The 11,427-nt window shown below is 40.8% G+C and overlaps 1 protein-coding gene and 1 long non-coding RNA gene across 2 annotated transcripts in view; one reads left to right on the forward strand and one right to left on the reverse strand.

The window, feature by feature from the left end:
* LOC119318189 (alpha-aminoadipic semialdehyde synthase-like) overlaps positions 1-9,501 on the forward strand; it is a 10,729-nt gene extending 1,228 nt beyond the window's left edge. Inside the window, exons 2-26 of the mRNA XM_037592705.1 lie at positions 397-540; positions 643-906; positions 1,012-1,098; positions 1,172-1,301; positions 1,463-1,636; positions 1,725-1,804; positions 2,041-2,157; positions 2,559-2,634; positions 2,981-3,152; positions 3,363-3,459; positions 3,558-3,721; positions 4,099-4,153; positions 4,280-4,420; positions 5,551-5,832; positions 6,037-6,117; positions 6,374-6,439; positions 6,519-6,636; positions 6,780-6,909; positions 7,029-7,108; positions 7,599-7,757; positions 7,831-8,089; positions 8,298-8,406; positions 8,832-8,993; positions 9,094-9,163; positions 9,254-9,501. Of these exons, the coding sequence (XP_037448602.1) occupies positions 520-540; positions 643-906; positions 1,012-1,098; positions 1,172-1,301; positions 1,463-1,636; positions 1,725-1,804; positions 2,041-2,157; positions 2,559-2,634; positions 2,981-3,152; positions 3,363-3,459; positions 3,558-3,721; positions 4,099-4,153; positions 4,280-4,420; positions 5,551-5,832; positions 6,037-6,117; positions 6,374-6,439; positions 6,519-6,636; positions 6,780-6,909; positions 7,029-7,108; positions 7,599-7,757; positions 7,831-8,089; positions 8,298-8,406; positions 8,832-8,993; positions 9,094-9,163; positions 9,254-9,309 (3,150 nt within the window). The 5' untranslated portion in view covers positions 397-519 and the 3' untranslated portion in view covers positions 9,310-9,501. The remainder of the gene's footprint in view (positions 1-396; positions 541-642; positions 907-1,011; positions 1,099-1,171; positions 1,302-1,462; positions 1,637-1,724; positions 1,805-2,040; positions 2,158-2,558; positions 2,635-2,980; positions 3,153-3,362; positions 3,460-3,557; positions 3,722-4,098; positions 4,154-4,279; positions 4,421-5,550; positions 5,833-6,036; positions 6,118-6,373; positions 6,440-6,518; positions 6,637-6,779; positions 6,910-7,028; positions 7,109-7,598; positions 7,758-7,830; positions 8,090-8,297; positions 8,407-8,831; positions 8,994-9,093; positions 9,164-9,253) is intronic.
* Positions 1,619-9,351, reverse strand: LOC119318191. Its single transcript, XR_005154009.1, has 3 exons — positions 9,232-9,351; positions 8,787-9,044; positions 1,619-1,836 (listed from the first exon to the last, which is right to left on the reverse strand). It is a non-coding gene; the product is annotated as an uncharacterized LOC119318191 (long non-coding RNA).
* Positions 9,502-11,427: the final 1,926 nt, after the last annotated feature.

Here is an 11,427-nt window from a genome sequence, read left to right on the forward strand (position 1 = left end):
TTTGCTTACGAGATAGTAACTTTCGGCTGGATAGCACAAATTTACTACTCTAGCTTGTTTTTTTTTTACCCCAATTTTACTAGCTAGTTGTCTATCTTAGTATAGTATCTGACAGTTACCTCTAGCAAGCAAAAAATAGTGTTGGACGCACATTTTCATTTTTCATTTCTCATGAATAGAAAAGCGCATTTCAAGTGGCTAGTAACTCCGTATCACTTGTCATGTTCCTTTTCTTGAAAATAAACAGATATACTATTTATTTCTCAAGTGAACATGACTATTTTACACACGTTTGAAAAATGAACAGCATACGAATAACACATATTCTTGATTAACCACTACCAGGTGTAGTAGTATGCAGTGTGGTGTTTGTTGCTAACTGTATTCTTGTGGCAGGAAATCTAACTGTAACAAAAATTCTGATAACCTGAATCCGAATGTGAGGCACTCTTTTCAGTTTCTGGAGCAGACCCCAACAGGTTCATGATCGTCACGCCTACTTAATTGCGCTCATCCACAATGGGGTCCGAGACAACTGAAGTGCGTGGCACAATCCCTTCGGCTGTTGCTATTAAATCGGGTGATTTTGTGATAATAATTAACTCTCTGACACCAATGGAATGTTCGTTCATTTTCACTCAGAGAAATGACACCTTGCTGGGAAATGGAGTCATCGGCATTCTCGCCGAGACCGTCAATATGTGGGAGAGGAGGGCGCCGTTAACTCCTTCCCACTGCGCTCGTCTTGTGCTCGGAGGAGGCAAGCGCGAATCCGGCGTGAACCGGATCATCGTGCAGCCAAGCACCAAGAGGATCCACCACGATGCTCAGTACGAGGATGCTGGGTGCGAGATCTCAGAAGATCTGTCAGAGTGTGGCCTCATCGTAGGCATCAAGCAACCAAAGGTAACATTGTAACCAATTAAGTTAGATGCTCCAATTGACTTTGATTTACAGTTTGTGACGGTATTACAGTTGTGGAAACGGTCTGAGATGTGTTTAATTGTGCAGTTAGAGATGATTCTTCCGGATAGAGCATATGCATTCTTCTCGCACACCCACAAGGCCCAGAAAGAAAATATGCCGCTGTTAGATAAGGTAGTTATCATATAGCGCATACGCATTTCTGAGGAGGAAATGGTGCGCTAAATTGCTGGTTCATATTTTTCAGATCATGGAGGAAAGAGTGTCCTTGTTTGATTATGAGCTAATTGTCGACGACGATGGGAAAAGGATGCTGGCATTTGGGAAATTTGCTGGCAGAGCTGGACTGATAGACTTCTTACACGGTCTCGGGCAGAGTAAGAACACTGTTTTATTTCTCAGTTCATGCCCTGACCTGATATTGTTATGCCTGCGATGCTCCAATTTGCTATCTCGACTTATCATGAAGGGCAACTTGTTCTGTCGTAAGCAACTGTTAGTTATGCATTGTCCTAAAGTATTTCCCTTGCAATTTCAGGATATCTGAGCCTTGGGTACTCGACTCCGTTTCTGTCTCTGGGGCAATCCCACATGTATCCTTCCCTCGCTGCAGCCAAGGCTGCAGTCATCGCCATTGGTGAAGAGATAGCAACATATGGACTTCCATCTGGAATTTGTCCGATTGTATTTGCATTCACCGGATCCGGAAATGGTAATCCCAGTGTTCACTTTCGTTGCCTTCACATTCAGGTTACTGGTTGCAGCACACTTACTCACATTTATAACTTCATGTGTCACAGTTTCGCAGGGCGCACAAGAGATATTCAAGCTATTGCCACATACCTTCGTTGATGCTGACAAACTCCCCGAGCTCTCTGCGGTATTACTCCTTTTGTGCCAGAAATTTCACATCTATAAGTATATAAAAACAACAGTTAGTTTTGTGAGTTTGGTTTTGTCCCCATTGAAATGAACGAAATCTCTGCCACCTGTGGATCGTTATCTATGCTAGCAAATTTGGTTACTGATTGAGTGGTTATGGGTCAGTATTCGATTATTATTTTTGCAAGTCTAGCTTAATATATCTCAGTTTGCTCTATTCCTGAAATTATACAGGGAAAGAGTCTGCCTCCACATCATCAGTCAACCAGGAGAGCATTCCAACTATATGGATGTGTTGTCACATCTAAAGACATGGTCGCACCCAAGGATCCCAGCAGATGTTTTGACAAAGTAATGCACATTTCTTAAGTTTATCAAATAAATGTTGGTTTTTAGTTTCTAACAGGAAATGCTAAGGTATAATAACATCAGCATAGGTCATTACTCTTAACTGAAATAAAATATTTATCCTGTCATAACATGATACCCTTTTCTCATAATACAATTTCCATCGTTCAACTAATTTGCTGCAAAGAGATGTTCAAATGTTTTGCCTGTTTACAGTACATTGATCATGCCCTCACGTTCCTAATCCTGTTAACCAATCCACTACTGATCTTTTTCGCTTCTCTTCGTAAATTTTGAACTACGGTGTTAGCCAAATAAAAGTTTCCATCTCTTCTGTTTTATTAGTATTTCTTCGCTTTTCAGTAGCCTGACTGCAAGAAATCTTTCATCGACATTGTCTGTAGGCTGACTATTATGCTCATCCAGAACACTATCGCCCTGTTTTTCATGAAAGGATTGCTCCATATGCATCTGCCATTGGTATGGTCCACAACTCATTGCTTTCATTTTATATTGCTCAATTTTGTTACGTTTCTGTATTTTTGGCACAATCTCTAAAACAAGTCTAGACCATAGGATTTTCATCATCTATGTTACTTAGTTATATAAAGATACTATGCATTGAAGTGCATAGCACAGAACAGTGCTGGTTCTAAACTGATGCTGGCATTGATAAGAGTTGCTAATGTAATGAGGTGCCGGTTGCAGGGTGTATAGTTTACACTTATAAATCATGGAGATTTCATAAAAAATCTTCTATCTGTTGCAGTAGCGATACTAGGCGTTTAGCCATTATATTCTAATTTGTATCCATGCATTACTACAGTTAACTGTATGTACTGGGAGAGGAGGTTCCCACGACTATTGAGCATTGACCAGTTACAACAGTTGATGAAGAATGGGTGCCCTTTGGTTGGCATTTCTGATATAACTTGTGACATTGGAGGTTCCATAGAATTTGTGAACAGAAGTACATCAATAGAGAGGCCTTTCTTCCGGTAAGAATTTTGGATATTCACTACGGATGCATAAATTTAAATTGCTTGTAATCTTCTGCACATTGTCTGTTAATTATAAATAAATAGAACCGTCTCTGGTAAATACTCTGGAGTAGTACCACACAGATACTTGGTTCTGCTTCTTCATAATTGGTGGTTTTTGCTTAGCCAGTGACTTTTTGACAAATCACCTTGGATATGCAAATCTAGGCATGATACTTCGACTAATTTGTACCATGATGATATGGAAGGCGATGGTGTGATCTGCTTAGCTGTTGACATTCTGCCTACAGAGTTTTCCAGAGAGGTGAGAAATTTATGATAGGACAAAATAAACTATTTTTGTTGCAGTTCCAATTTGTTGCTATGAGATGACTCCTATTCTCTTGTACTCAAACTCTGCAGGCCTCCCAGCATTTTGGAGACATATTATCTAGATTTGTTACCAGCTTGGCCTCAGCTAAGGGACTGCTGGAGCTTCCTTCCCACTTGAGAAGAGCTTGCATCGCATATGCTGGCAAACTCACTCCTCTGTATGAGTATATTCCTCGGATGAGAAAGACTATGATGTAAGTTTCAAATATTTCTCATCATAACTGTCATAATTCTGTTTGATAGTTTCAGAGGATATGTATTTCTGTTCATGTCCTGAATCCTTGAGATCCCAGATATATTTTGTAAAGGGAAGAAAATAGGTAATCATACTGGACAGTGGGCAGGATGTAGTTCCAGTCTGAAGTGATATGTCTATCTTTCTACCATGTTTCAGAATATTTTTTGAACATTGTGTTTTCTATTATATTTGCTGTTTGTTAGCATTAGTTATGTTTACAGTACCACAGTTTTCTGGTCATGACTGATGACTGGTACTGTAAATATTTACCATCTCCGAGCATGTTTACTGCCTATAATGTCATTTTAAACATTTTGTTTTGCTCTTATGCAGAGAATTGCCACCAACTCCAGCGAATTCATTGCCTGATAAGAAGTACACCACCCTGGTTAGAAATATAATTCTCTAATATTGTGGTGCATTTTTTTTAACTAAATCTTTTGGAACTTGCATATGATCTGCTCTATAATGACTTCTCAGTTGCCTCCTAACAATTTGTCGATCAATGAAACAGGTATCTCTCTGTGGCCACCTCTTTGATAAGTTCCTTATAAATGAAGCTTTGGACATCATTGAGACAGCTGGGGGTTCTTTTCACTTGGTTAAATGTGATGTTGGACAAAGCATCGATGATATGTCCTACTCGGAGCTTGAAGTAAGCAATAAAATTTCTTACTGATGTGAACTATTTTCAGTACGAAGTAAACACAACATGCTGTCTCTAGTTTGGTAGTTAACATTTAGTCTTTTTAGAGAAATTATTTTCTACAAGCATACATCAAAAGACTTATAGTCAAGGAGGTTAAGATGGCCTACCAAAAGACATCTCGTCAGTTGTCACAGAATTAGACTTCTGATTCTCTTTTGCATCTAGGAAAAGTGTGGAACTGATAGTGATGGATGGTAACTTATGTTTGGGGCATGATGGATGGTAACCTTTGGTGGCCATTTTGATCAATTACTGAGCATAATGAAGCAAATAGTACAAATAATTGAAAGGTGTCCAAGAACATCAAAGGAAAGAAGTTGGATCTAACAGCTCTTGGACCGCCTTTGCCCATCCCTATCGGGTCATCACCTAATAAAAAGACAAAAATAAGAAGAAGAGATCAGTACGTCTGGGCAAACATAGCCCTTTAGATATTTTGCACTCAATCATTGAGTGGGTTATAAATGTTCGGTCTCTACCCCCTTCCTGTGCCAACCAGAGTCTTCCGAGCTCCCACTTCAACTAACTGGAAGCTTGGACTGCCATGAATCAGTTTGTGATCCCTTCCTTTCATTTCCTTTCCTTTTTGAGCTGTGTTCCTTTAAATGATTTTTGGGCATTCTCTTTGGTGTGCTAGTTTTGTAAGTATTTTTGCTACCGCAGCTCCTCTAGTGATTCGAGGAAGGAAGAAACTGAAGGGCTCTGTTTCTGGGAGCATTTTATTTCTTTTGAACAGTATACCTTTGATTCTTAGCTTCCTTCTTAATATGCATGTACTACGTTTTGACCCCACTATTCTGGCATTTGAATACAGCAGATATTTAACAACATGTTGAAATTTGTCTTTTTTCTTATAACGTTAGGAACTCTTCTGCAGAAAAAAGTATCAGGACTCACAGGTCTGATACATCATATAAACCTACCTTAATAATTAACATATGTACTCGATGCAATGCATGTTGGATTATAAAATATAAAGATGTATTTTAACTTTTAGCACCCCTCACCAATTCATGCCTTTAAAGACAACCTTGTTTGATGTTGTACTGAAACATATGGTGCATTTCATTCTACAGGTAGGAGCAGATGATACGACTACATTAGACAAGATCATCGATTCCTTGACTTCTATCGCTAATGCGCACCGTGGAGATCCTAATGCTGCCGAGATATCTCTAAAGATAGGAAGAGTCAGCGAATGCGGAATTGATGACAGCATGGATAAAGTAGGACCAAAGGTTTTAATCCTTGGAGCTGGGAGAGTTTGTCGGCCAGCTGCTGAGTTTCTAACATCTTACCAAAACATCGACCAAGTACATGTTGTCGTGGCATCTCTGTATCAAAAAGATGCAGAAGAGGTGAATCTCACAGTACAGTGCGCTCCTTAGCTCTTATGCAAACTTTAGTTGCAAAAAATGTGTGTTAATTTTATCATGTTTTTTGATATTAATAAGCTTTGGAAAATTCATTATGCTGTCATTTTTGTCCAAACCGAATATGTATTTGTAGAATTCAACCATTAGTCCGTTACTTATCTCATGTTTTTGTTTCTCTGCATTCAGACAGTTGACGGAATAAAGAATGCAACAGCAGCTCAGCTCGATGTTTCAGATACTGAAAGTCTTTCGAATCTTGTTTCACAGGTATTTTAACTCTGATATTTAATTTCTCTAGTGAACAAATACTCCTACTAGTACTTTTCATAGTGTCTTACAGTGAGCATAAGAGGCCAGACTTCTGTCACAAATAAATATACCCAACTCTGTCGGCATTCCTAGGTTAACTTTTCATGTACAAACCTTAAATGTTTGCAGTTCAGGATAGAGATTTCTACTCATTCTTGTCAAGAGAGTGCATAAGTTGTTGCAGATTAATAAATGATTGGAGTTCCTCTTACAGGTTGATGTTGTAGTCAGCTTGCTGCCTGCTAGTTTTCATGCTGCCATTGCAAGAGTATGCATAGAGGTAAGCTTAAACCACCGGTGGTGCTATATGGAAATTGAGGAATTGCTTCAGCTGATTGAGTTACATTTCTCTATGATAGCTCAAGAAGCACTTGGTCACAGCAAGCTATGTTGATGATTCCATGTCAAAGTTGGAGCAAGCTGCGCAAGGAGCAGGTGTAACTATACTCTGCGAAATGGGCCTTGATCCTGGCATAGGTACTTGCTAAATATAACGGCCAGCATATATATGTAGACAGCTCTAAAAATGGTCATTGCATATTATGTGATGAAGAAAAGGTTCTTTCATCATGGAGCAACTTTGCATGACAGAACATGTTGTGAATATATTTCCTGTACAGATCACATGTTGTCGATGAAAATGATTGATGAAGCACATGCTCAGAATGGAAAAATAAAGGCTTTTACATCTTTCTGTGGTGGACTTCCATCTCCAGCTGCCGCAAACAATCCACTGGCCTACAAGTTCAGGTAAATTCAACTATAGTGACCAGTAGTGTAACAAGGTCTCCACGCCTGGAGCTTGTGGCACAATATTGCATGAAACAAGTTTTACCAGCAATTCTGATTGTTATTTGTCTTGTTCTTAGTTGGAGTCCAGCAGGTGCCATCCGAGCAGGAAGAAATCCTGCTGTCTACAAATTTCTTGGAGAGACCATCAATGTGGATGGTAAGTTAGTCTCGTATCTCTTCAATTGCCCAGAGAAAGGGAGCACATTTCAATAGACTGGTTTACCCACACAAATTTACTGAACCAAAGGCTAACCTTATACTTAATCCATCGGGCCAATTGCACCCCTGCTGCTGTGAAGATCACCTGACTTAGAAAATACATAGCTGTGTCACTAACATGTGGCCTCAGAGCCCACTTAGCAGCCTCACATGTGGTGGTATTTTCCAATTTGTACAGCCTTTGGATTTTGCAACGGTGCGGAGCTAATTTTCTCTAGTGTATACATTAACTTTACACACTGGACATGAAACAGTTGGCAATCCCTTTTCATGTCATGGAATGTGACAAGGTGTTGAAACAGCTAAACAATGATATATTATGCCTGCAATATAAATACGAGGAAATGGGTCTAGTTTTTCGGGAGTACATATTTAATAATTACCTACTATATATGTTCTTTGTTATCATTTACTTACCACTTCCACAGGTAGTAAATTATACGAGTCAGCAAAGAGGCTCAGACTACCAGAGCTTCCCGCTTTTGCCCTGGAACACTTGCCAAATCGAAATTCCTTGATGTATGGAGACCTGTATGGGATCTCCAAAGAAGCATCTACCGTATATAGGTCCACTCTTCGTTATGAAGGTAAGTGTTGATATTTTTTTTTCACTGAGTTGTTCTCTTTGCAGTGTGTAATATTTTTGTTGCATTTGCACAGGATTTAGTGAGATCATGGCTATCCTGGCGAAAATTGGGTTTTTTGATGCTGAAAATCATCCACTGCTACAAGAAACTAATCGCCCAACATATAGGATTTTTCTCAACGAACTCCTTAATGTCAACAATGTATCCACATCTAACACAAAGGTAAATGGTGAAGAAACTGGAGGACATGACGATGAACTGATTTCAAGACTCATGATGCTTGGGCATTGCAAAGAAAAGGAACTAGCTGTCAAGATACTCAAAACCATCAAGTTAGTTTCTGATCCCTATGCTTTATGGGTCCCAATTGCATCTCTTCTACAGACTGCTTAAGTACCAGTTTAATCATGCACATCTAATATATGTGCAATGACTACGGTTGCAAGAAATAATTTAAGAATATGTTAGGAACAATCAGCATTGCTTCTGAAATTCGCGGTTAGAACTGATGAATCACTTAACTGGTCTTACACCTGCTAGGTTCTTGGGGCTGCATGAGGAGACACAGATTCCTAAGGATTGTTCAAGTGCATTCAGTGTTATTTGCCAACGTATGGAACAGAGAATGGCCTATGGCCACAATGAGCAGGTGAGACTTAATATCTTTCATCGTCGTTCTGTCTCATGTATTGCATATAACTATTGAAATTATTCTTGTACAAACAATATAACAGAAGCACTACTCTGTTTTTTCCTGCCTCTGTGACCTCTGTTTTCTTATCAGAGAAGAGAATCACATAATGTTACTTAAGAGGCAAAGATCTCAAGAGTAATAGTTTTATTTATCATTTTTTGACATAATCAACTGTGAATCTGGCAGCACCAAAGTTCACGCGCAGAGACTTATTAGTATTGTAGTAGATTGACAGTTTAATGACCAACCTGTACTTCTACATCTCACATTGCTTTCCAACACCATATGTCAATCATAAACAGGCTTGCAGAATAAATTAAAAGAGACTGGCTTACTTGGACCATGACGAGCTAAAATTTTGTTTTGCTCCCACGATTCAGGATATGGTACTGCTCCACCATGAAGTCGAGGTGGAGTACCCCGACGGGCGACCAACCGAAAAGCACCAAGCGACGCTGCTGGAGTTCGGAAAGACCGAGAATGGCAGGTCGACCACCGCCATGGCCCTCACCGTCGGGGTACCGGCAGCGATAGGAGCCCTGGTACTGCTGCACCCCAATCACAACACATCACACATCACACACACCTTACACCTGCATCAGAAAGAAACATGTGTTAATTTGTCCCCATCTTCTGTTGCAGCTCTTGCTCCAGAACAAGGTCCAGAGGAAAGGGGTGATCCGGCCTCTGGAGCCGGAGATCTACATCCCTGGTGAGTGCAGAAGCAAATTAACAACTCTGGTGATGCTTATGAGTTATGACTAATCCTGAGATTCTGACCTGTGTGTTTGCGGCTGTGAAGCGCTGGAGATCTTGGAAGCGGCGGGCATCAAGCTGATCGAGAGAGTGGAGACCTGAGAGGATGTCAGGATGGGATGAGAATCCACCGAGTATATATGCTGCTGCAACAGAGGCAGTGAGTAAATAAAATGATGATTCTCGCCGTTGTAAGTCAAATGAGCGAACTGTATGTATATATGTGACTATCTATTGTATATATATACCAAATCTGTCGCCGGTTGATTCGGTTGGTGAACTTCCTACTCTTCATTGTACTACATTGCCAACGAGAGACCCCGGCTAGGCCTTCTTCTCCGGCGGCAGCGACCGCGAGCACGCCGTTCTCGCGGCGCCGGGCGATGGCATACTCGTCGGCGTCGACCGGCCGGAGGAACCTCCTCCGTCCAAGAAATGGGGAATGGGGGTAGTAACCTGGATGCCGGTCTTGGAGAGGCCGGGGAAGCCCTATGGAGCCGACGCGCACGCCCCGGGAGCTTCCACGATGCCCGCCGATGCCATGGGCGCGTGGTCCACGCCGCCGCCTCCACGGTCAGCTGGCATCTCCCTCCGGCGCCGCCACAATTTCCTTCTCGGCTCTTTCCGGGAGGCGTGTCGTGTCTGATACCAGCCATTTCCAGAAGAGAGGGGGAAAAAGATCATCGTAGATTCCTTTCTTATTGGGCTAAAAGATCATCGTTTCCCCCCTCTCTTTTTCCAGTACACACGCCGGCAAGGCCTGGTTACTAAACAGGCCGGCCCGTGGCACGTTTAGCACGCTGGGCCGCATATTTTTCAGCCTACTGGGCTATATTTTAGGTATATTGGGCTGTAATTTAGATCATATTGGGCTAAAAACGGGTCGTGCCGAGCCGGCCCGCGTGCCCAGCCTCTAGAGGCAGGCATTGCCCAAGGCGTGCCGGGCACGGCCCGTTTAGCCTGTGCCGTGCCTGGCCCATGGCAGACCTTGTTGGTGTGCTTGTGGGCTGGCTTGATTGCCCGGCCCGTTTGGCCAGCTATACCCGAGAGCACATGCTCCCGGACCCAAAAATAATTTTTCAAATGTCAAAAATCAAGACAAATTTTTTATGTGATCGTAGTCACACCCAAATGCTACATACCAATTTTGAGAAAAAAAGGTTAAGCGTTTTGACCTGTGCAAAAATAATAATTTTGAAGACCAAATGTCACCTCAATTTTATTTTTTTCACCAACGAAGCACTGTTGCACCGTTTCACACAAAATTTGTCAAACATGCTTGCGACACTAACACGAACGTCTAAAAAAATCAGAATTTTTACATTTTTTAACGCCCCTCCCAAAATTTATACATGATTTGAGAGGGGTGTTTTGCCTCCCGGGAGCATATGCTCCTGGATGAACAATAAATTAAAAAATGTAAAAAAATCAGATTTTTTTTGTAGATGTTGGTGTTAGTGTCGCAAGCATGCTTGACATACTTCATGTGAAACGGAGCAACAATGTTTCGTCGGTGAAAAAACAAAATTGACGTGACATTTGGTCTTCAATTTATTTATTTTTTGCACAGGCCAAAATGCTTAACCTTTTTGCCTCAAAATTTGCAGGTAGCATTTGGATGTGACTAAGATCACATAATTTTTTTGTCTTGATTTTCTTGACACTTGAAAAAATATTTTTGGGCCCGGGAGCATGTGCTCAAAATTTGTGTCTTGGTTTTTTTGACATTTGAAAAATTATTTTTGGGCCCGGGAGCCAAATTGAATTTCCGGCAATGTTGCTGATTTATCTTTCCAAACCTACACCATACATAAATGCTATTTTCAGAGTCGTGAAAGTGCTCAAAATAGGTTTGCTTCCTAGGTTAAAATATTGAGGTTCATTTACCAATTATTCAGATGCACAATAAGAAGGAACACAAAATTGACAATTGTTATGATATCTTTGACAATCGCTCCATCAAAAGGATGCAAACTTACTAAATTCACAAGTAACATTATCAACCCTACCTATTTTATCTTCAGAAAATACATTTTAATCAACTAATAATTCCCATGGACCATAAGCCATAACTTGCTCGAAAAGAGGACGGAATTTTTCATTTTACCAATAGAATCGTTGTGCCATACCGTGTGTATTATGTAGGTGATGATGTTTATGAGAGTTCTTGTAGTTACATGCACGCTCCCTCTTCCTTGGAATCGCTAGCATAGCTATCAC

This window comes from Triticum dicoccoides, chromosome 6A (assembly GCF_002162155.2).
Source record: "Triticum dicoccoides isolate Atlit2015 ecotype Zavitan chromosome 6A, WEW_v2.0, whole genome shotgun sequence".
Classification (NCBI taxonomy): Eukaryota; Viridiplantae; Streptophyta; class Magnoliopsida; order Poales; family Poaceae; genus Triticum; species Triticum dicoccoides.